General features: G+C 45.1%; 1 protein-coding gene across 10 annotated transcripts in view; it reads right to left on the bottom strand.

Annotated features, from left to right (window-relative positions):
- CCDC57 (coiled-coil domain containing 57) overlaps positions 1–25,431 on the bottom strand; it is a 110,566-nt gene that overhangs the window by 17,197 nt on the left and 67,938 nt on the right. For 4 of the 10 annotated variants that reach the window (XM_027517855.1, XM_027517859.1, XM_027517857.1 and 1 more), the window contains 3 exons: positions 16,587–16,687; positions 13,089–13,271; positions 12,527–12,743 (listed from right to left, as the gene is read on the bottom strand). In XM_027517855.1, coding sequence (XP_027373656.1) covers positions 12,527–12,743; positions 13,089–13,271; positions 16,587–16,687 — 501 coding nt within the window. Of the gene's footprint in view, positions 1–12,526; positions 12,744–13,088; positions 13,272–16,586; positions 16,688–25,431 lie in introns of those variants that run through there. The other 6 variants (XM_027517862.1, XM_027517863.1, XM_027517858.1 and 3 more) reach the window with 5 other exon arrangements.

Raw genomic sequence — 25,431 nt, 5'->3', positions numbered from 1 at the left:
TTTAAAAAAAAAAAAACATTCGGACTGCATTTATTTGTAAAAATCATGTCCCGCTCCTCCCCGCATCCTGCACCCAATGCCCTCCCCAGAGCAGGGGCCACAGCCTCTTCTAAGGCACTTTTCTACCCTTGGTGTTCTGACTTCAAGACCACAATGAATATGCATTTTCTTCTGTTGCCACCTTTCATGGTCACCTTAAAAAAGGGTACAAAACTGAACAACACACAAACCACACATAAAATGCCCAATCTTACCCATAATTTAAAAACTGCAACTAAAACCCATCAGATCAGATCAGACCAGATCAGTCGCTCAGTCGTGTCCGACTCTTTGTGACCCCATGAATTGCAGCACGCCAGGCCTCCCTGTCCATCACCAACTCCCGGAGTTCACTCAGATTCATGTCCATCGAAAAAACCCATACTGAAATACTATTTTTTTAACCTATGAAACTGGCAAAAAAAAAAAAAAAGCTTGAGAAAAATCTACCAGTACAGGTGTGAGGAGACAGGATTTACACCCTGTGGCCACGAACATGAATTGCACCAACTCTCTGAGGGTGATTTGGTAATACCTCCCAGAGCTCAGACCACTCACATCTTTGACCCAGAGATTTCACTCCTAGACACTCACCTGTCTACACATTCCCATAAGCAACCACCCACACCAGCAGACTCATGGCAGTACTGAAAACTAGAAGCAACCCAAGTGTCCGTGAATGTCAGACAGGTAAAAGGAAGTACTCACACACAGGACCACTGAACTACTTACTGTAAAGATCTGTGAGCTCAGTGTCAACCAAAATGGAGAAACACTACAGACAGAAACTTAAACAGCAGCAAGAGGATATACACACACACATTTAAATATAAGCTTCCATAGCCACAGAGTACAGAGCACATCTGGAGAAGAGCAAGGGAACCAGACAGAAGGCCAGGTGGGCAGGGGAGGAGTGGTGGAGAGGACTGATGTCCACTGAAAACCCTCTACGCTATTTTGGTTTATTTCTTAGCCAGTGGAGTGTCACTCATGCTGGAGGAGGTCTGGAGCCCCTCTGCTTCAGCGGACACGCCACGGCGTCGTGCTGAGCTGGGCTGCCTGCACACACAGCACGGACACGAGGGAGGCCACTGACTCCAACAGCCCCTGGGACAGAGTCACCAACAAACGCCCTCCAAGAAGGCCAGGCGGCGGGGCCTCCCCCCAGGCCTGCTCTGCTGGCAGGTCAGACGCCCGTACTTTCTGGTGCTGCCTTGGCTGAGTGTTTTTGCCACTTTGCGTATATCTGGTCAACTTGGATGAGTTATTTATATGTGGCTGACCCTTGTCATGTTGCTTAAAAATGTCCTTCTAGTTGGGTTATTTTTGAAAAGGTTAAAAAAGAAACATCTTAGAAATCTGTGATTTTTAAGTTACATCTAAGATGATATAACCTTTACAACTGATATAGTCATTTGTAAGTAGTTCTAATTCAGTGTAGTTTTAGGTTTGATTTAAGGCATTTAGCTGGGCCTGGGCTGCATTTTAGTGTGTGGTCTGGAGGCAGGCAGTGAGGACAGAAGCATGCTGCATCCCCACCCTGCTGGGTCTGGGGCTCTGATCTGTAGACTCTGGAAGGAAGGGCTTCTGCTCTGTGCCTGCCCCCCAGCCATCATCAGGCTGGGTCTCCCTACTCCCTCTTCCCCATGCATTTTATTGCTCTCAAACTTGAAAACCCACTTCTTTAGCTTCAAGCAAAATTCTGTCCCTATTTCATTGAATTACACTAACTGTTTACTTCAATTAGGAGAAAACAGCTGTCTTTATAATATTTAATACTCCATCCAGGAAGAGTCTGTCTTTCAAATCTGATACTTCTTAGACAATGCATGGTGGTTTCTCTAATCACACACACTTCCTGAGCCTCTGGATCCTTGCGCTGTGGACACGAGGCCTTGCTGGACTCCCATTCTTTGCAGTTATCTCTCTGCACATCCTGACTGAGCACCTATTGTGTACCTACCTGTCTGTGCTGGCCAGGGGACAGGGATCAAGGAAGCTGCCCCCACCTCCACATTCTTCCAGCAGAGAGGAGGACAGAGTCAAGCTAAATGAAAAAAACAGCAAGTGATCTGGAGACTAGCATTAAGTGGGAAGAAGACAGGAGACAAGCAGGGGGTGAATTTTGGAGGAGGTGGTGAGGGAGGACTTTAGAGAAGAGGCGGTTGCTAGGGAGAGGAAGGTGGGGCATGCCCACCCACGTGCACAAGGGGCTGCATGCCTGTACAAGGTGGGGTGGGAGGGGGTGCAGCACGGAGCTGGGCTGCTTGTGTCTGGGGACAAGGGGTGATGGGATCAGAGTCCCAGAGCCACAGTGGGCAGGAAATGGTGGGGGGCAGGAGGGAGAGAGGAGGGAGTGAAGTGGGGGGAGAGGGGTGGGGAAGGTGAGAGGAGGCTAGGCATGGAGAGACTACACCCATCAGATCAAAGATCCAGGAGGATGGAGGAGGGGTTGTAGTGGCCCTGGGGTCTGGGGTGTGGCAAGGCCCAGGGTGTCAGGCTGCAGCCTTGCCTTGAGACCAGGCCAGACCTGCAAAGCGGCAGTTCTGTGTGCTTGTGGCGGGATAGGGAGTGGGGCAGGGGCGGGGCAAAGCGGGGGGGGGGGGGGGCGGGGGGGGGGGGATGGCAGGATGGGGGTGGGTGGCAGGGACAGGTGGGGCAGGTAGGGGCAGGGCAGAGGTGGGAGGGTCAGCTCTGGTCTCACTTCAAAACCAAGAGGAGTGTGGCTTTTCAGCACAAAAACCTCCCTCCGTCCTGAGAAATACCATATAGTTCTTCATGTTATTAATGCAGATGCCACAACTTGGCAAACTATTTCATTATCACTTTTAACTCTGTTCATGACTGCTAGGTCTCACAGTCTGCTATTTAATGTGCTGAAAATGTTAAAAAAAAAAAAAAAAAAAAGCAGAGGGCAAGACATTCCACTTTCCAGAATGGAGCTTCCAGACTGCTTGACTGCGGACCAATACCCACACCATCCTTTATCATAAATGCTAACATGCTTACATCTTAAACCAAGTTGTGGTTATCATTTGAGTCACCAATAAGGTTTTAAAAAGTACTCTTATACAAAGTAGACATATCAGGTAGTTAAATTATGCATGCTCAAACATTCAAGATTACAAGGAGAGCATAAAGAAGCTTTGTGGGAGCTTAAAACAGCTAAACTGCATTAATTTCAATCTTTCTTCCAAACCAAACCAAACCTTTCACAGGGTGAACCAAAAGCCTAGGCAGCAATCATTCTTACTTTTTTACTGCAAAGAAAAAGAAGTAGCAGCTTCAACCGCTATAGGCAGGTGTCAACACCTTCCCCTGCACAGACTCAGCTGCAGTGCACTTATAGCCCTTTCTCAGCTTTCTTGCCAAGGAATCCCAATGCTGTTTAGTTTCACGCAGTAAGTTCTCAGGGTCTAAGACAGTCTCCCGTGACTGGTCAAGAGAGGCCACATGACCCGGGCAGCCAGTGAGATGGAAGAGCGAGTCCAGGAGCTCTAGGGAAACTTTCCAACTAAAAGAAAGAAAAGCAGGAAGACAGAAGTAGGTCTTCTGATGTGATGCTTGGAGCTGCTGCAGCCATCTTGAAACCATTAGGAGAAAAGAGCCTCAGAGAAGTCAGCTTTTGAAAAAGAGGAGCCATTTACTTTGGCCTTGACATCCCGCTGCTGTGCATGCACACTGTGTGTCAGAAAGGTTATGAAGATGCTGGCCGCTTTGGCTCCCTCCTCCTCATTCAGTGACCATGTGTGCTTATCAATGGGTGCCATGATCAGATAACGGTTGGGGAGATGCCTAATGCCGCTTTCATCAGGTTGTGCTGTAACTTGTAGCCAAAAGCATTTAAACTAATACACACAACCCCTGCCTCCTTCCCAGGCCAATTCCACTGCTCCAGGGCGGTGCTGGCGGGGATACTCCTCTCATCCCATCACGGTCATCACTTTCACCTCCAGCCACAAGTGGGCTGTTCTTGCCCTGATCCAGGCCCTGCTGTCCACGAGGCCCTGCTAGGCTGATGGCGCCACCCTTACTTGTCCCTGCTTCACTTGTCACATGAGACCCTTCTTTTTTTTTGCTAATATTTATTATTTTATTGATTTGGCTGTGCTGGGTCTTAGTTGCAGCATGCGGGATCTTCAGTTGTGGCATGCGAACTCTCAGTTGCAGCACGTGGGATCTAGCTCCCTGATCAGGGATGGAACTTGGGCCCCTGGCATTGGGAGCTCGGAGTCTTAGCCACTGGGCCACCAGGGAAGGCCCTGTCAGATGATAGTTTTGCACTTCTCTTTCTACCTCCTCCTCCACCTCCTCCTCCACTCAGAGTCTGTGGCTTTGCCCTGTACTTGAAAGGAGGACCTGCCTCTTGAGAAATCTGTATGTAGGTCAGGAAGCAACAGTTAGAACTGGACATGGAACAAGAGACTGGTTCCATATTGGGAAAGGAGTACATCAAGGCTGTACTTATTATCTCCTTGCTTATTTAACTTATATGCAGAGTACATCATGAGAATCGCTGGGCTGGAAGAAGCCCAAGCTGGAATCAAGATTGCCAGGAGAAATATCAAAAACCTCAGATATGCAGATGATACCACCCTTATGGCAGAAAGTGAAGAGGAACTAAAAAGCCTCTGGATGAAAGTAAAAGCGGAGAGTGAAAAAGTTGGCTTAAAGCTCAACATTCAGAAAACTAAGATCATGGCATCTGGTCCCATCACTTCATGGCAAATAGATGAGGAAACAGTGGCTGACTTCATTTTTTTGGGCTCCAAAATCACTGCAGATGGTGACTGCAGCCATGAAATTAAAAGACGCTTACTTCTTGGAAGGAAAGTTATGACCAACCTAGACAGCATATTCAAAAGCAGAGACGTTACTTTGCCAACAAAGGTCCGTCTAGTCAAGGCTATGGTTTTTCCAGTGGTCATGTATGGATGTGAGAGTTGGACTGTAAAGAAAGCTGAGCACTGATGAATTGATACTTTTGAACTGTGGTGTTGGAGAAAACTCTTGAGAGTCCCTTGGACTGCAAGGAGATCCAACCAGTCCATTCTAAAGTAGATCAGTCCTAGGTGTTCATTGGAAGGACTGATGTTGAAGCTGAAACTCCAATACTTTGGCCACCTGATGCGAAGAGCTGACTAATTTGAAAAGACCCTGATGCTGGGAAAGATTGAAGGCAGGAGAAGGGGATGACAGAGGATGAGATGGTTGGATGGCATTACCGACTCAATGGACATGAATTTGGGTAGACTCCGGGAGTTGGTGATGGACAGGTAGGCCTGGTGTGCTGCATGCTGTCCATGGGGTCGCAAAGAGTCGGACACGACTGAGCAACTGAACTGAACTGAACTGAACTGAAAGGAGGAAATAAAGGGAACCCGTGGGGACCTGTTTTTCCCACCACTGGACCTGCTGTCAGGATGGTTCTCCTCCAGCCCCTGCAGGCTTCTGCTCTGGACTCTCTCACTGGGTATCTCTGCATGGCTGACAGCTTCAGAAGATGAGAATACCACTCTCTTGGGGGCAAAGGGCAGATGTGCCTATAGCCCACTAGGAAAGATTCGGGTTCTGCCCATTTGGGGCAACTCAGCTGAGACTCCTGACCTGGCCCGTGGGACAGGGGTTGAGGAGACCCTTTGGCTGTCTGCTGTGCTGCAAGTGACGAGTCCTCCTTGCCTTCTGCAGGCGTCTGTGAAGCTGTGGAGACTTGCTTGTCAGGTGTGGTCAGTAAAGTTCCCAGTCTGGGTGTCCATCGCCTTCCCGCCTCTGGCCTGTCCTATTAAATCCAAGCCCCTCAGCACACCTCGCTTCTCTCCTGAGTTCGTCCTCCTCCCCAGCCACAAGCATCGGTGTATCTCTCCCATCTTCCCCACCTGCATATAGGCAGGCTGCGTCTTCACAGTTTCCTCCAATGTTGCTTTTTAAAAACTATATTTGTTCATTTACTTTTAGCTGAGCTGGGTTTTCATTGCTGCGGGGGCTTTTCTCCAGTTGCAGCGCGTGGGGGCTACTCTTCGCTATAGCGTGGAGGCGGGGCTCTAGGCTGAGAGGCCTTCAGCAGTTGCGGCACGTGGGCTCAGCAGTCGCAGCTCCTGGCTGCACAGGCTTGATAGTGGTGGCGCACGGGCTTAGTTGCTTTGTGGCATGTGGGATCTTCCCAGATCAGGGATTGAACCCTTGTCTGCTGCATTGGCAGGAGGATTCTTTACCACTGAGCCACCAGGGAAGCCCCAATGTTGCTTTTTAAATGCTGCTTTTCAGAGCAAGACCTCTTCAGTAAGCACTCCACCTGTTCTTCCCCAGCCTGTTCAGCCGGGAAGAGGATGGATGACCATTCCACTACTCCACTAAGACCGCCACAGTGACATGGAACACTTTTCTGCCCTGACCTTCCCTGACCTCTCTGCCCAGTTGACCACCCCCTCCCTCTTAAAACTTTTCTTTATAAAAGATATCCAAACTATATCAAGCACATATAATATACATGTATTGTTTAAAGAATTTTTTTAAAATAAAGAACTAAACAAAAACCTGTGTACTCAGCTTGAGAAACAGCATTCCTATCACTTGTGTTTGTCAATGAAGTTTTATTGGTACACAGCCATGCCCATCCCGTACATATTGTCTGCAACTGCTTTTGAGCTGCAGGTGGAGACTGCAAGAGAGATCACTGGGTCACAAAGCCAAAAATATTCACCATTCGGCCCTCCTTCACAAAAAAGTTTCCTGATGTCTACTCTGGAATTTTTTTTTAGTGAGGGATGTGTGGGCAAAGTTGCTCAGTTTTTACTGCCTGAAAAGTCTTTGTTTTGCCCTCCTTAGTGGGATTCTAGGGTGACAGCTGTCTTCCCTCAGCTCAGACAGATACTGTCTCCCTGTTTCAGGCTCCCCACTGTGGCTGGTGAGAAGTCCAGTATTCCCCAGGCACGTCTCTTTGAGGGTAACTTGTCTACTCCCTCTGCCGGTTTTCAAAACAATCTCATCACCTCTGGTGCTTTGTTAGGACCGATCCAGGTGTGGATTTCCTTTAATTATTTGGATTAGGATTTGATAGACTTCCTAGGGTTGAAATTAGGATCTTGCCATACTGCTTCAGCCCCCTCCCTTCAAATGTGGCCCCTGCCCATCTTCTCTCTCTCGCTAAAGCTCTGACCAACATGGGTCAGACCTTCTTACTCTAGTCTCCAGGCTCCTGATCTGTTTTTCTTTTTTTTCTATTTCTTTCTTTTTTTTTTTAATCTGTGTGTCTCTGGGTAATTTATTCATATATAACATCATTTCATGAATTCTGTAGTATATCAGTTCAGTTCAGTCGCTCAGTCGTGTCCCACTCTTTGTGACCCCATGAATCGCAGCACGCCAGGCCTCCCTGTCCATCACCAACTCCTGAGGTTCACTCAGACTCACGTCCAACGAGTCAGTGATGCCATCCAGCCATCTCATCCTCTGTCATCCCCTTCTCCTCCTGCCCCCAATCCCTCCCAGCATCAGAGTCTTTTCCAACGAGTCAACTCTTCGCATGAGGTGGCCAAAGTACTGGAGTTTCAGCTTTAGCATCATTCTTTCCAAAGAACACCCAGGACTGATCTCCTTTAGAATGGACTGGTTGGATCTCCTTACACTCCAAGGGACTCTCAAGAGTCTTCTCCAACACCACAGTTCAGAAGCATCAATTCTTCGGTGTTCAGCTTTCTTCACAGTCCAACTCTCACATCCATACATGACCACTGGAAAAACCATAGCCTTGACTAGACGGACCTTTGTTGGCAAAGTAATGTACCCTGCTGTTAAGCTCATCCACTGAGTTTTTAATTTCAGTAATTACAATTTTTCATTTATTAGACCTCTATTTGGTTCTTTTTTTAAGTCTGCTTGGTCTTTCTTTATATTTCCTTGCTTCTTGAATGTATTTTCTTGCTGGTATCTTACTTCATTATGAAACACAGTTACTTATACCCTGATATCCCAGGTCTGCTTCTGCTGGCCTCATTTCCCGTGCCTTGCACCTTGTGTTTGGGATCTTTTTTTTCACAGGAGTCTGATCTGAGCAAATTTTCTACAGCCTGGGATAAAGGTGATTCCCCCTGAAGTGAGCCGCCACTTGCTGTTGCTAGTTCTTGGGGATGCCACCAGCTCACAATCACTTGAAATGAAGGTTCTAGGCACCCAAGGGTTAAGTGGGACAAAACCATGAGGACTGACTCTTGGTGGCAAATTATTAACATATGTAACAATCTTCCCTTTGTCACTCAGTGCCAGATCACGTCCTCAGTCCTCACGTCCCTGGCCCCTGATGGCGGTGGGGGTCTACCTGTCCACCTGCACACGGAGACTATGGTCCTTGGAGTTTCAGCTTTGGGAGGTGGGGGGGATTGTGCCATCACATTCCTGCCCTGGGTGGGCCTGGCTTTCATCACCATCACCTGTTTTCTGAAGCCAGAGAGGTGACAACACCAGATTTCAAGCCCACCCAGGCTGGCGAAGTCCCTGGTCAAAGGCAGTCTCAGGTTGCTCCTGTTAGCCTTTGCTTGAGGCTTCTTTACCTTCTTGCTATTTACCGATGCCTCATAAGCGTGTCTTTACTTTTTATTCAGCAGTTTTAGCTGCTCTCAGTGACAGTGTTAATCCAGCTACCCAGCCTGCTACATTATGAGAAATGGAAGTCTGGGGTTTTATACTCAACTAAAATATGTAAATATGAGACAAATAAAAATACTCTGTCATACAGAGGCCTCAAAGTTTCCTATATAAAAATTCTCTTTTATAATTACCTTGGAAGAAGAAAATACATCTAAGAGGATACTATGAGAGAGCTGAAAAGCAAATATGGATAAATTATAAAGGACTTAGTCAAATTCACTTTTGTTTAAAAGACAATCACCTCCTGCCCAACAGCTAATGCTTTCATTGATATCAGTAGAAAATTAGAAAAATACAGAGGTTGATAAATTTAAGAAATGGACGGGTAAAATGAAAATAAGTGGAATCTTAGTCACTGAGGAAGAATAAGCATAGAGAATGTAACTTAAAAACAGGCAGAATGCAATGGAAATGTGATCTCCCTGATGAGACTGGAGGAAATAAAAACTTTTAAAAGCACGCTAAAGACAAAACACAAACTAAGCTGCTGGAGGACAGCGCTGATACAGGAGCATGGTAAGGGAAGGGTAGGAGACACTGAACAGAAACAGGCTTTCAGACCCGGGGAAAGGAATACCAAAAGGGCACCGCGCTTTCTGCAAGCGGGTGCCACTGGCAGAAGCAGGCACGTCAGTTACTGTAGCTAGAGCAAAACTATACTCTCAGAAGAGCTGACACCATGGTGACCTTATTCCCTAACCAAAATGTAAGTATGTTAGGAATCACTAACTAGGACTTCCCTGTTGGTCCAGTGGTTAGAATCCGCCTGCAATGCAGGGGACACTGGTTCAATACCTGGTCTGGGAAGATTTCACATGCCTCAGGGCAACTAAGCCTGTGTGCCACCGCTACTGAGCCTGTGTGACTACTGGAGTCAGCATGTCCAGGGCGGAGGGGAAAGGAGCTGAGCTTCATGAAAATGGGCAAAGATAAGTCAAGGCTAAACTTACTTAAAAACCACCAACAAGAAAACTGCTAGACAGGACAATGTTCCTGGTCTCTTTTCCTGCACACATTTCCTACAAATACTTGGTAGAGGAAAAATTACCTCTTTTAAAGATGAGGGGGAATAAGGTACAAAAGTGCTATGAGAAAAAAGGAGGAAGGAAACCAGCAAAATGGCAATGAACATTTACCAAAAACTTCCAACAGAGTCGATGAAAAGTACAGCAAAAAGTTTCCTGAATTTAAAATGTACTGAATGGCTTCCCTGATAGCTCAGTGGTAAAGAATCTGCCTGCCAATGCAGGAGACACAGGTTCCAACCTTGATCCAGGAAGATCTCACATGCCTTGGAGCAACAAAGCCCATGTGCCACTTCTATCAAGCCTGTGCTCTAGAACCCAGGAGCTCAACTACTGAAGCCTGTGAGCCCTGGAGCCTGTGCTCTGCAATAAGAGTGTGTGTGCAATGAGGAGCAACCCTAAAAAGAAGTCCAGGCTCCTCAACTAGAGAACAGTCCTGGCTTGCTGCAACTAAGAGAAAAGCCCATGCAGCAACGAAGACCCAGCATGGCCAAAATAAATAAATAAAAAAAATTATATATATATATAATATATACATACACATGTATATATATATATTTATATATATTATTTATATATATAATATAGATACATACATATGTATATATTATATATAGACATACATATATGTATGTGTATATATAATATATACATACATACATACATATATATATATATATATATGTATGTATGTATAAAAGACAGTATGGCTTTAAAAATATATATACTGAAGCAGCAGCTTCTCAGATACACGAGCTTGGGCAGAAGATGTGAGGAGAACAGACCAGTCTGCATCAGAGGAGACTACTTGAAGGCATCACAGGGGTGACTGCTGCCCCAGGGAGCAGAACTCAGACTAATAGGAGGACTTGGCTTCTTCCGGACGCAGGACCCAAGGTTAACAAATCCTGAGAAGAATCACAACAGAGTTTTGGGGCTGGGACTAAGGTCTGTACAGGAAAAGTAAAAAATAAATAAGTGAGAATTACCAGGAAAACTCTAAGAAGCATAATTGGAGAGTCAAAGTCAGCAGACATTATGAGGGACCAGGAAGTGGTAACAATTCAAACAGCACTGCATGTGCATGGACTGAGACCAATGAACCACAGGACAGAACAAGAGCCCAGTGACTCAAGTACACACAAAACATTTAATATTATAGTGAAAGTAGGATTTCCAACAAGTGGGGAAATGTGAGTTACTCAGTAACTGGTGGGGGTGGGAGGATATCTGAATTGCCACCTGGGGTTAAAAAATAAAGTTTGGTTCCTATTTCATAACCTACAAGTGTGATAAAACTCCAAATGGATCATGGATTTAGATATGAAAAAAGGAAACCATAACTGTGTTAGAAGAAATCATGGCAGAATAATCTTTCATCTTGGAGTGGAAAAGACCTAGGTATAGCAAAAATCCGAGAAAGGATTAAAAACAAGAACATAAGTTAGACTACATTTTTAAAAATGTGCATGACAAAAAGCCACCATAGGCAAAATAAAAGAACAAATGAAAAACTGTAGGAAAATATTTGCAATTTATGTCTCAGAAAAGGTCTAACTTCCATTATATATAACGAGCTCATACAAATCAATAAGAAAAAGATTATAAACCCAATAGACCAATGAGCAGAGAGCTGAAGAAAAGGAAAAGACATAATTCAAACATGTGAAAAGATGCACAACCTCCTAACAGGTAAAATGCGAAATAAAACGACACCTATCAGACTGGCGAAGACGACAGCTCGACGGCACTGCTGGACAGGAGTCTCAGCCTCTGCTGGGTGGCTGGGAGCTGCTGCTGTCTGATGGAGCCCAACTAACGATATCTTCCCGAACTAGACAGGCACATGTGGTGGTGGTGGTTTAGTTGCTAAGTTGTGTCTGACTCTTGTGACCCCATGGGCTGCAGCCTGCCAGGCTCCTCTGTCCATGGGATTTCCCAGGCAAGAATATTGGAGCGGGTAGTCATTCCCTTCTCCAGGGGATCTTCCCAACCCAGGGATCGAACCTGTGTCTCCCGCATTGGCAGGCGGATTCTTTACTGCTGAGCCACCAGGGAAGCCAGAAATGCACATACCTTTGGACAGAACAATCCCCTCTCTGCTGCTGCTAAGTCACTTCAGTCGTGTCCGACTCTGTGTGACCCCATAGACGGCAGCTAACCCTAACCCTAACCCTCTCTGGGAATTTACATTTATACTTTAATTCATGCACTATAGCATGTACAAGCTAATTCACTGTAACATTATTTGTAGTGGCAAAAGATCGGGAATAACCTAAAATGCCCATTGGCACACTGGGCACAGTGGGAGGCAGTCAGGCATTAAGGCTGAGAATGAGGATGCTAGCTGCATACTGATCTGCAAGGGGCTCCAAGCTCACTCCCCCCACCCTGGTCTTCACACAGCCTCCCTTTCACCCACCATGCTTGCTACACCTCGGTCTCATGCAGTTCCCCCAAAGGTTGTGGCCCCTCAAATGAATTTTCCTGATTACCTCACAGTGACATTATCGGGAGCAAGTTTTCCAGGGGGCTGAAGACACACTCTTCATGGGCTGTCCTGGCCTCCTGTGGCTGAGCAGAACACAGAATGCTTGCCACCCCTAGAGTTACAGACTGACCACGCTGCATTCACCCCTTGTGGGCTGAGGGTCCTTGTGACCTGTGGTCTCCACTCTCAGTAAATGTGGTAATGTGGTCAGCTGGACGTGGGCCTGGGAGACACACTCCTTCCCTGGGGGACGCTCAGGCACCAGGTAAAAGAGGACAGGACTGCTGTTCTCATGGCCAGTATCCTGACTGACAGAGTAGCGGCCTACCTGGAGGTGAGTCATCCTGGGAAGTGAGGCCAGAAGGGCTGGATCCCAGGTCCAACAACTTCCACGTGTCCTGGAGGGAACTGCTGGCAAGTGACGAGGACCTTCGGGTGTGGTGGCCAGTTTCCTCCTGGAATTCTTGAGCCAGGCGTGGCTTTGGGGACCGATTTTCTTTCTGAGGAGCTGATCTGCAAGTCACTGTGGAGCTCCTGTGCTGTCTCTGTGAAAGAGAGTAAAGAGAATTATCCTTGAAAGCCACCCTCTCTCCCTGCCCTCCCGGGGTGATAAGACAGTCAACCTGGCCTGAGGAGCTCTGGACATTCAAACATGGAACATGGGGAATTCCCTAGTGGTCCAGTGGTTAGGATTCCTTACGTTCACTGCCAAGAGCCTGGGTTCAATCTCTGGTCAGGGAACTAAGACCCCACGAGCCATGTAGTGCGGCCAACCTCCCCGCCAAAGAAACAGGATTGTGAGGGAGGTGAGCCTGGAAATCAGGGCCAAGGCCCTGAGGGGAAGACACTCAGGCAGTGGTCACTCTCCGCGACACTAAGTGCTCCAGTACTGGGTGCTTCCCAAGCGAGGATGTGGGCCGCATGAAGAGCTGGCCCTGGTGGGTCCTGTGTACCAGTCCTGGTCCCGCTGTGCAGCCTGGCCGAGCATCCTTTCTGCAGACTGTCTGTGCCAGACGGGCTTGGCTCTTTCCTGAGCATTCGGAGAAACATTCTTTCTTGGCTTTCCTAGGGTCCTGTTGTGGAGATTTTAGTACAAGAAACTCAGTGTTTGTGGGTCTTTGATGGGCTGTGTTACTGAGTTTTCAGTGTTTGTGTGGCTTTGATGGGGCATGTTCTCAGTGTTTGTAGGGCTTTGACAGGGTGTGTTACTGGGTTCTCAGTGTTTGTGGGGCTTTGATGGGGTGTGTTACTGGGTTTTCCCTCAGGATTAGGAAGAAACACCTTCCCCACATTTCTGATATTAGGGAGTCAGCTCTGTGATGAGCCAAAAGTGGAGAACGTGTTTGTGCTTCCACCAGCCAGTACAAATTTAACAGGCCTCGAGACAGTGATCCAAGTACCTTTCCAAGTACCTGACAGTCACATAACCTTCCTGCGGTGCCCAACAAGGGCACCCTGCACCTCGCCAGGCACAGGGTGAGGGGCCTGCAGCTCTCCTTTGTGGCACATCTTCAATGCACAGCTGAGGCCACTCTGGCCCCCTGCGGCCTGAACACTCACATCTGCCCTCTGAGGGGAGGCCTGTGGAAAAGCACTTGGGAGGGGGAGCCGAGGAGAACCGAAGCCCCGGACTATGCAGAGGGCCCGGTGCAGAGGGCCACCTACGGCTGCTGCTTCTCCTGCTCAAGCTTACGTTTGGATTGTGAGCAGAGTAATGCACGCGTATCTTTCGATTTTAACTTTCAGTGTCCAGGTGGCAGTGATAATGAGCAACTTCTCATGTTTGTTGACTGACGCAATGAGTTTCTTCTTCAATGGCTTCTGAATGTTGCATGTGTGCGTGCTCAGTTGCTTAGTCATGTCCGACTCTTTGTGACCTGACCCTATGGACTGCAGCCCGCCAGGCTCCTCTGTCCATGGGATTCTCCAGGCAAGAATACTGGAGTGGGTTGCCATTTCCTCCTTCAGGGGATCTTCCCGACCCAGGGATCGAACCAGCATCTCCTGTGTCTCCTGCATTTGCAGGTGGATTCTTTACCACTGAGCTGCCTGGGAAGCCCCTTCTGATTGTTATCCTTTGCTTATTTTTCTACTGGTTATCTGTCTTTTTCTTCTTGAACTATAGGCATTCTTTTCTGTATGTTCTTCTTGTTTCTTCCTCCACAGCACCATTTACTAGTGGAAGTAAAGAGGAACCAAAAAAAGAGGACCTCAAAGAGTCTTCCTTTCTCGAATTTTAAGATGAGTTATTTCATTGGATGTAATGGATAGCTTTGTAGTTTGAGAGAGATTGATAAAGTTTAATAAACTACTTAATTTACTAGAAAGAAATGGAGGTCTAGATAAGAGTATATGTGTTTCACCACAGAAGTTAGCAGGCACATTTATTTGATGATCTGGGAGAGATTTTTTCTAATAACACACATTTAGAGACTTAAATGATTAATGCAGATGACTTGAAAGGTACAAGCAGCTCAGACAGGCAGCCACTTCGATGCTTTAATACCACTTTCCACGAATGGCGAAGAGGGAAGGACTCTGAGTGTCTGTGTGCACACGCACACACATGAGAGGAGTCTGGAACAAAGCCTATCGGGTTCCAGCAGACCCGCCCAGGTGAGGCCCAGCCCAGGGTGCCTAGGCCTCAGTGATCCTGCATTTCTTCTTTCTATGCTCTTTCCTTCTTCCCAAATACATCCTCCACAGGCTTTTTGTCAGTGGAAGAGTCTGTTGTGGAAAACACTGTGCCTCCTGGGCCCCTCTCAGAGCCAGCCTTTCTGTTTCTCAGGCCAGTGTCTCCTGGTCTGGCACACTGCCTCCCTAGGCTTCTCTGTCCCCCTGACCCATTCCTGGCTGACCTTGTGCTGGTGACTCAGAACCCCTGCACTTTGCTGAAGACTTCCCTTTGCTGAAGAATTCTTCCTCAAACTCCACATCTAGATGTGCAAGCTCAGACTGAATGTAGGTGTGGGAATGGTAAAGGATCATCTCGGATCTAAGCCCATCCATCAAATCTCCACCCCCAGCTGCTCCCCAGGCCTCAAACTCTTTAGAGAATCCTGACTCACACTGCGCCCTCCCAACTCCCACCCATTATGATCCAGCCACCATCCCAGCCCTACTCCTCCTTACCAGTCCCTCCTCCCACCCTCACCCACCTGCGCCTCTTACCCAGGATGGAGCTTGTCACTAAGAGCCACATGTCATCTCATGGTGTAACAGGCCAGCTATCTGTTACTTGACTTGCTATTTATTTTAAATAAACTGAAAAGACAAACTACACAGTGTACAAGTCATCCAACAGATAAGGATTAGTATATATAAAGAAAAGTACAAACACTCAAGTAGAAAATCAGCATAAAACATGCATAAATAACCCACAAAAGAAGAAATACATATGGCTGATGAACAGATTTAAAATTTGAACACTCTCAGGATATAAGAAATGTTTGGAAGATGCATTTTAAACCTGTTATATTGGTAAAGATTTAGAAAACAATACCTAGGTAGGTAAAGCTATATAATAAAATACATATACGATATAGTTTATAACTTTGAAAAACTAAGATCATGGCATCTGGTCCCATCACTTCATGGCAAATAGATGGGGAAACAGTGGAAACAGTGACAGACTTCATTTTGGGGGGCTCCAAATCACTGCAGATGGTGACTGCAGCCATGAAATTAAAAGATGTTTGCTCCTTGGAAGAAAAGTTATGAACAACCTAGACAGCATATTAAAAAGCAGAGACATTACTTTGCCAACAAAGGTCTAGTCAAAGCTAGGGCTTTTCCTAGGTCATGTATGGATGTGAGAACTGGACTATAAAGAAAGCTGAGAGCCAAAGAATGGATGCTTTTGAACTGTGGTGTTGGAGAAGACTCTTGAGAGTCCCTTGGACGGCAAGGAGATCCAATCAGTCCATCCTAAAGGAAATCAGCCCTGAATATTCATTGGAAGGACTGATGCTGAAGCTGAAACTCCAATACTTTGGCCACCTGATGCGAAGAACTGACTCATTTGATAAGACCCTGATGCTGGGAAAGACTGAAGGCGGGAGGAGAAGGGGACAGAGGATAAGATGGTTGGATGGCACCACCAACTTGATGGACATGAGTTTGAGTAAACTCTGGGAGTTGGTGATGGACAGGGAGGCCTGGCATATTACAGTCCATGGGGTCGCAAAGAGTTGGACACGACTGAGTGACTGAACTGAACTGAACTGAATACACTGATAAGTTACTGCTAACTATGCTGAAGTGCTGAAAACTGGAAGCTTTTAAAATTGTGTTCACCGTATTCTAAAGTTTCTGTTATGAAAATGCAGTATTTGAGCAATCAGTAAAAAGTTTATTAAAAAAAAGTTTCTTAGATAAAGGACTGTTACCTGAGTTGTGAGGCAGGGTTGCCACTGTCCCAAGCATACGTTAGGAGCCTCACCTGAGCCCTGCGCCTCAGGGGTGTGGAAGGGGTGATGAGGCGGCTTCCCTGTAAACGAAATGAGGGAAAGGGAGTTTATTCCTTGTGTGCATATCACTTGGGTTCCTCCCATGCTGAAAACAAATACTCAAGAAGAACCGCATGTGCATCTTTAAAACCAAAGTCACTTCTCTTTTAAGAGAATTTGGGTGGGGGTGGTGCATGGACACGTGTGAACTGTGCAACACACGCCAGCATTTCAGCAGACTTCAGAACACACAGAAACATTCCACAAAGTCACATACCCTTGACACAGCTTCTCAGAGTGGCAGACATGAGCACATCCATTAACAGACCCAAAGACATACCCTCTCTGCAGCATAGAAAAATAAGAAGCAAAAGTTTACGTATGTATGCTTGAGGATTATTCTTGTAATCAATGCTTCAGCAGTCTGCCTTAATCAGGTATGATCTAGGCATCAAATGAACATTCATTTGTTAACTCAGTTTGGGTTATGTTACCTGAAAACCTTAGAAATTTACCTTTAAGCTGACATACTACAAGAGAGAAATTACCATTGAGGTAAGTTTTTCAGAATAACAAATTAATTTGGTTAAATACAAGGTTATTGAGGACCCCGAGTTGTTGTTGTTGTTGTTTTTTTTCGGTGTGTGTGTGTGTGTGATTTATGTGAAAATTAATCATGGGATCCTCACTAAAATGGAGTTGGGAGGCCAGAAGGGGAGCTCTCACAGAAGAGACCACCTTGCATCTCTGGAAGGAAGTAACACTATTGGCAGCTGGAGAAGGATTTTATCTCTGCCTGGCAATGGCCCAGCCAATAAAAGCCACTGTGCTTTGAAGTTCCAATTTGTTCCAATGGACTCTGTTTTTAACAGCTCCTCCCAACTTCCCCTTCTCTATAAAAGAGGTTCCCCTCCTTTGCCTCAACATACTTGCATGTGGTTCATTGTAGTCGCAGGTCCCAAACTGCAATTCTTTGCTGCTCCTGAATAAATTCATTTGGCGGGTAAAATTACTGGTTGTTTTACTGTTTTTGGTTAATAACTATTGCTATTTACAATGTTGGAAACTGAAGCAGATAAATTTTTCAAAAGCTTATTTCTCCATTCATTTAAAAATAATGATGATGGACATGTTGCGTGTTATTAACATCTGAGTAGTTATGACAGTAGTTTTGCCACCATGGTCCTTCTGAGATGAGGCCTAAAGTAATGTATGTTTTTTCCAGGTGATAAAAAGACGTATGAAGAACAATATTTGGAAATGAATATACTTTCCTTAGTTTATAATACCTTAAAGTTTAAAGGCTATCAATTCTGAAGTTACAGAAATGGGTAACAAGCCAATGAAAAGATGCTCAACATCATTAGTCATTAGGACATGCAAAATCAAAATCACAATGAGATACTACTTTGCACTTACTAGGATGGCTAAAATAAAAAAGACAGAGGACCTTCTCTGGTGGTCCAGTGGTTAAGAATCTGGGCTTCCACTGTAGAGGGCATGGGATCAATCCCTGGTCAGGGAAGTTCCATATGCTACAGGTACAGCCAAAAAACCCACAAAAACAAAAAGATAGGAAGTAAGTGTTGTTGAGGATGTGGAAAATCAGAACCTCAGAGATTACTGGTGGGAAAGCAAAATGCAGCTATAGTCAAAAACAGTTTGGTGGCTTCTCAATGAGTTAAACATTGAATTACCATGTCACTGCAGCAATTCCATTTCTGGGTATATATCTAAAGAACTGAGAACAAGTTTAAACAAAAACTTGTACAAGAATTTTCATAGCAGTATTATTCACAATAACCAAAAGACAGAAAAAAAAAAACCACCCCAAATGTCTATTACTAATGAGTGGATAAACAGTGTAGCCTGTCTACACAAGGGAATATTATTCAGCCATAAAAAGGAATGAAGCACCAACACACACTACAATGTAATCAAACCTCAAAAACATTATGTTTGGTGAAAAAAGCCAGACACAAAAGGCCACAGGATGCATGCTTCCATTTACATAAAATGTCCAGACGACCAGAACAGTTTTCTTTGCTTTATGTTGACTTTATTACGCTTCATGATTAAAAACAAATAAACAAAGCTACTTCCCTATGGGAGAGCTAACGTTCTTTACAATGACGTTGACTTCTGTGTTTATTTTTAAATGTTTATTGTCACTTTCACCTGAGGAGACAAATACTGTTGTTTCCTGGGCGTCCATGATCCTATTTTAGTGTTCAAATCTCCTGACAGCCTTTGGTAATTTTCCTTTTCAAACTGAATCCTAGGGGTAAAAAGGAGATAAAACTTCCAGGGTACTCTTTTCACCTAAAATTATCTTTGTGCCTTGGGAAAATCACAGATTTGTTCTTATAACAGAAGTGTTAGAAATAATTAGGTTTGTTTGAGGTATTATTATCCATGAGTTTCATGAGAAGAGTTGCTGAGTCCGAAGAAATGTTCAGCCAATCCCATTTTATATATTTGTTGGTAAAATATTGTTCATATCATGTGTTTGAGGAACTTTCTAGAGATCTGTTAGGGTCCTGGGTGCCTGTCAGGTTTTTCTTCATCAGAGTCCTAAAGTGTCTGCCCAGTGCCATGAGGGAACAGGGGTATAGAGCTTAAAAGTTGGTGGACTCAGTCACTGTTTTAAATATTTACTTGGTCACAACCTTACTTCTTTAACTTGAATCCAGCGTTTGGGAGGCCAGGAGTTTGCAGCTGTGCCTTCACATCTCATAGTTAACATGCAGATGGTCAGGACCTGCCCCACAACTCCTGACTCTCTGCTTGATATTCTTGGTATATTCATGGTACATTATGTTTCAGGATTATTTTGTGTTATATCGCAGGAATTTTCCCTCTATAAAAATTATGTTCACTGATTTTTAGAAATCAGATACAGTGTTCACAGTCTTCTTTAAAAACAGGCATAACTTCTTAGACTAACTTTATCTAAAACTTTTCCAGGGAGCAGCTTTTTTGCTCTGCACGGCACAGAAACAACCAAATATAACTTCTCAGCGGCACTTTTATTGTTATGCACTCCCTTCAGATCTTTCACTTTTGAAAATTATTAGTATAAGTTAACCATGGCCATATTACATCTTCATCATCCATGTGGACAAAAAAAAATGTGGTCTACCATTTCAATAAACAGATAATATTGCCTGCCACCAAGCAATCAGCCGCTGCAGCTGTCCCAACTGTGCACCCTAATGGGATTCAGAATGGACAAAAACAGGATATTGGCCCTAGATAGTTCAGATGCATATCAGAAGAACGGTTTCAACAGGCCCAGACTCTTGCATCTTCCCATATATAAAAAGGCACTAAAATCCTAGAGATGTCTGTTTTTTTGGTGATTAATAGTAATCTTTTGATGTTTGGCTACATATATATTGTTTTAACAAAAACTCCTTCATATCCTGTTCTCTTTGACCTCTCTGGAACAGTCTCTCAGAGCCGTCAGATAGGCTGCCTTCCTGGACTGTTGTTGTGGTTCAGCTGCCAAGTCGTGTCCGACTCTTTGCAATCCAATGGACTGTAGCACATCAGGCTTCCCTATCCCTCACCATCTCCTGGAGTTTGCTCAAGTTCATGTCCATTGCATCAGTGATGCTGTTCAACCATCTTATCCTCTGTCATCCTTCTCTCTTCCTGCTTTCAATCTTTCCCAGCATCAGGGTCTTTTCCAATGAGCTGGCTGTTTGCATCAGGTGCCCAAAGTACTGAGGCTTCAGCTTCAGCAACAGTGGACTGTAGTCCTCAGGAATATTCTCGAATAAAACCGAATTCTCTACTTTTAGATTGTGCATTTTCTCTTCAGTGAACAGCTACAAAGAGTTTGTTTTACTTTAGTGAAAAGAAAAAAAAGAAGAAAAAAAAGAGTCAGGCCAGCACAGTGGGAAAACACTGTGTCATGGGCATTGCTTAGACCACCGTGAGGCCATCCAGTGGCCTGACTCAGGATGTCCAGAACACTAGTAAAGAAGCAGATGGATTGTTGAGATTTCAGAACCAAGATGGAGTGGAATAAGGATTAATCACCTAGGACTGAAGGGACCCACGAGGGACAATGCAGCTGCTGCTGGGAATACTGTACATGTGACTTTAATGCTCCTTCTAGATACACAAGGAACCCTTTCTCTTTCCCCTTAAGCTGTCTGTGGTGGTGGTTTTAGTCGCTAAGTCGTGTCTGACTCTTTGTAACCCCATGGACTGCAGCCCGCCAGGCTCCTCTGTCCACGGAATTTCCCAGGCAAGAATACTGGAGTGGGTTGCCATTTCCCTTTCCAGGGGATCTTCCTGACCCAGGGATTGAACTCACGTATCCTGTATCTCCTGAACTGGCAGGTGGATTCTTTACCACTGAGCCACCTGGGAAACCCTTAAGCAGTCTGTAGTCCATACAAATTTAGTGGCCTCTGGTTTTGTAAACTGAAATGAAACATTTCTAAGTGGTATCTTGGTCTCTTAAGTCTGAGTCCTCCAGAACTTGTTAACTCTTGTTGAGTATTCTTCCTTTCCTGGCAATATAATAATTTGCGTAGGTTCAAAGGGTGTCTTCTTGTTTCTACTTAGATTTGACTGGCAACATGGATTGCGCAGCCAAGGCCTTGCCTGGGTGGCCACAGGGGAGAATGATACTCAATCACCAGGACCCAGCATGTGTAAGGATCTGCAGTTCAGGGATCAAGGCTCATAAGGCCCTCCCAGGAAAACTGCCAGGTGCCAGCCTCATGAGGGGATAAGAAAGTTCATCTCCTGGCAGGTCCAGGAGCCTCAGGATATTCTGGAAACCTCAAGAAAAAAGGAATTTGCTTGAAATAATCCATCAGGTGAAACATGGTGGGTTCTCGGCTTCCTGGACTCAGGACAACAAATAAGACGCTTTCAAAAGTCCAACCTGAAATCCTGACGGGAACTTCCAGCAAAGCAAACTCAAAAGGGCCAACATGATGGATTAACACTCTGACTGCACATACGGAAACAATCAGGCCAAATGGGACCAGCCTTGTTTCATGATCAAGAATAATCTTTCATATGAATTGTATCAAAAGCTGAGAAACTAAAGGGAAAAAAAAAAACAGCTATGGAAACTGCATTGCCTACCGCACATCCTGAGGAGCTGTCAGGGTACTGCCTCTCACAGTGCCTGAGTTACAACTCTGGAAGCTGCTGGACATGCAGACTATGCCTTGTCCCTTGGCTTTTTCATGGGCTCCCGCTCCTCCCTTTAGAGAAACTGGTTCTGCCTCTATTTGCAATTCAATTCCTTTACTCCATATACATTTGCTCTTTTGATTTTTCCTTGAATTGGTTATAACATTTGACTGGTTTCCTCACTGTTCAATGAACAGGGGAAAATTCTAAACATGTGCTGGCTTTCATATCTGTTTGAGAATCATATCTTCTCCCTGAAAATTATCTTTTAACACTTATTAAAGAAATATTATTAAAATGTTATCAGATATCAGAAAGGACACTGAATAATATGAACCTTGATGAGCTATAACTGGCATGAGCACTTCTGCTCTAAGTAACATGGCATGAAAACTGACACAACACAGTGGTAAGGAACAGAAGGAGAAATGGACAGAAATAAAAGAACAGTGCAAGATTGTAATGCAAAAATCATAGTTCTTGGCATTTCAAGTTGACGAGTATACAGAAGTTTAGAAAGAGTGTTAATCATTGTATTTAGGCTGAGGCGTCCCAGCACTGGAGCCTACCTGCTGTTGGGTGGGGCTGGGTCTTGGTGCTGGGGTGGTGGCTGGCCTCCAGGAGAGCTCACCCTGGTGAGTACCTCTGCCACCAGTGTCCTTGTCCCCACAGAGCCACGGCAGCCTCCCACCTCCCCAGAGACCCTCCAAGACCAGCAGGGTCACCTTTGGTGTTCTGCTCGTTTGTTCATCCACATGAACCTAAAATCCAGTTTGTCCAGCTCCACAAAAAAATGTGTTAGAATTTTCATCTATTTGAGAACTGGATGTCCTCAAAAAAGTGACCTCTAGTAGACACACTAGAGTACGGGTATCATTATCAGTGGGACTACTATACCTCTGTTTATCTAGGTCTTCTTCAGCATCTTTAATAAAACTGTATTTTTTTTCCAAAAGGCTGCTTAATAGAACACAATCAAAAGTAGACTTCAATTCTCTCTTCAATTTTGAAACTCTCTCTTGTGAATTCAACCAGTCCATTCTAAAGGAGATCAGTCCTGGGTGTTCTTTGGAAGGAATGATGCTAAAGCTGAAACTCCAGTACTTTGGCCACCTCATGCCAAGAGTTGACTCGTTGGAAAAGACTCATGCTGGGAGGGATTGGGGGCAGGAGGAGAAGGGGACGACAGAGGATGAGATGGCTGAATGGCATCACTGACTCAATAGACGTTGAGTCTGAGTGAACTCCGGGAGTTGGTGATGGACAGGGAGGCCTGGCGTACTGCGATTCATGGTGTCGCAAAGACTCGGACATGACTGAGTGACTAAACTGAACTGAACTCACCAAGACAGGAGTCAGGAGGCCAGAAGCGGAGCCCTTATGCATGCCTTACTCATGTAAATACAGATCCTAACAGAAGAGACTACTTTGGATCTCCAGACACAAGTGACATTGCCTTACTGCCACAAGGAGGAGGAAGATACTCTCTTTGCCTGGCAGCAGCCCAGACAATGAGAGATCATTACAGTTCAGCCAATGAAAAATCACTACACTTTGAACTCCCAGTTTCCTCCAAAGGACTCTGTTTGTAACAGCTCCCCACAATGTCCCCTACTCCGCTATAAAAAGGTTTCCTCTCTTCTGCTTTATCTGACTTGCATGTCAAGAGGCAACAGGAGCGGACTTGGACTATTTGCTTTACAGGACTATGCAGGTCAAGAAGCAACAGTTAGAACTGGACATGGAACAACTGACTGGTTCCAAATTGGGAAAGGTTCCAGCCGGGAAAGGAGTACGTCAAAGCTGTATATTTTCACCTTGCTTATTTAACCTATATGCAGAGTACATCACGTGAAATGCTGGACTATATGAAGCACAAACTGGAATCATGATTGCAGGGAGAAATATCAATAACCTCAGATATGCAGATGACACCATCCTTATGGCAGAAAGTGAAGAGAAACTAAAGAACCTCTTGATGAAAGTGAAAGAAGAGAGTGAAAAAGCTGGCTTAAAACTCAACAGTCAAAAAACAAAGATCATGGCATTCAGTCACATCACTTCATGGCAAATAGACAGGGAAACAATGAGAACAGTGACAGACATTATTTTCTTGGGCCCCAGAATCACTGCAGACGGTGACTGCAGCCATGAAATTAAAAGACACTTACTCCTTGGAAGAAAAGCTATGACCAACCTAGATGGCACATTAAAAAGCACAGACATTACTTTGCCAACATAGGTCTGTTTAGTCAAAGCTAGGGCTTTTCCAGTGGTCGTGTATGGATGTGAGAGTTGGACTATAAAGAAAGTTGACTGCCAAAGAATTGATGCTTTTGAACTGTGGTGTTGGAGAAGACCCTTGAGAGTCCCTTGGACTGCAAGGAGATCCAACCAATCCGTCCTAAAGGAAATCAGTCCGGAATATTCATTGGAAGGACTGATGCCGTAGCTGAAGCTCCAGTACTTTGGCCACCTGATGCAAAGAACTGACTCACTGGAAAAGACCCTGATGCTGGGAAAGATTGGAGGCTGGAGGAGAAGGGGACAACAGAGGATGAGATGGTTGGATGGCATCACCGACTCGATGGACAAAAGTTTGAGGAAGCTCTGGGAGTTGGTGATGGACAGGGAAGCCTGGCGTGCTGCAGTCCATGGGGTCACAAAGAGTTGGACACGACTGAGACTGAACTCACTGACTTGCATGTGGTTCACCACAGTTGTATGTCCCAAATTGGAATTCTTTGTTGCTCCTGAATAAACTCATTTTGCTGACAAAAAATAAATTTTAGGTTAACACTGGAGGTCCCACCAAGATCCAGAGCAGACTCCTGACAACCCTGGGACTGGTGAGCAAAAGGGTGGGGTACTCACCAAGTCTACAGGGCTCACCATTTTCCTAGTCACCCCTGGAGTTTAAGGGGAAGGTTTTCTCCTGGATTGGAGCTCCGCTCTTAGTGCATTTAGAACTCTCAAAGGCTTTGTCTGGGATATGTTTAAAGGCTTTACCCTTTTTGTTAAGGCTTTGCTTTGTCTGTGAGCACTCATTTGGGACTTCAGCCTTACTTGAAATCAGGCTGTCCCAACTGGAACTGTGCTGGCCTTCGGTCCAATTCCTTTTGGAATTGGGCTGTTCCTATTTCGAACTGTGCCATTCAGCCTTTAACCCGATTCTTTTGGGATCAGGCTGTCCCAAGTGGAACTGTGCTGCTATTTGGCGTGCAGGCTGTTTAAGAATTGCCCCCTTTGCTTTAGAGAAAAAAGAAAGAAAGAAACCTCCAGAAAATGGGATCCCAGTTATCTAAAATGTCTTGAGGGTGCCCCACATTTAAAGACCCTGTCTGATTTTATGTTTAAAAACCACAGTCCCTTCTCACGCATGTTTCTAAAGAAATGGACAAATTTTAACCCAAAGTAATTTGGAACATCACTGGCCATTATGGAGAACTTTCAGACTCACCAAGCTTACCTTTCTTAAAACTATTAGACAGCCATGACTCTGAAATTATCAAAATTAAAATTGATTGCTATTTTGATTGCTGTTGATTGCTATTTTGAGGCTTCCAAATATTATCAGGAATTTAAAATTGTCTCTCTGCAAATACAATAATTATACCGTCCA

The sequence above is a fragment of the Bos indicus x Bos taurus genome, chromosome 19 (assembly GCF_003369695.1).
Source record: "Bos indicus x Bos taurus breed Angus x Brahman F1 hybrid chromosome 19, Bos_hybrid_MaternalHap_v2.0, whole genome shotgun sequence".
Classification (NCBI taxonomy): domain Eukaryota; kingdom Metazoa; phylum Chordata; class Mammalia; order Artiodactyla; family Bovidae; genus Bos; species Bos indicus x Bos taurus.
This window is presented reverse-complemented; position numbering and strand designations above follow the sequence as displayed.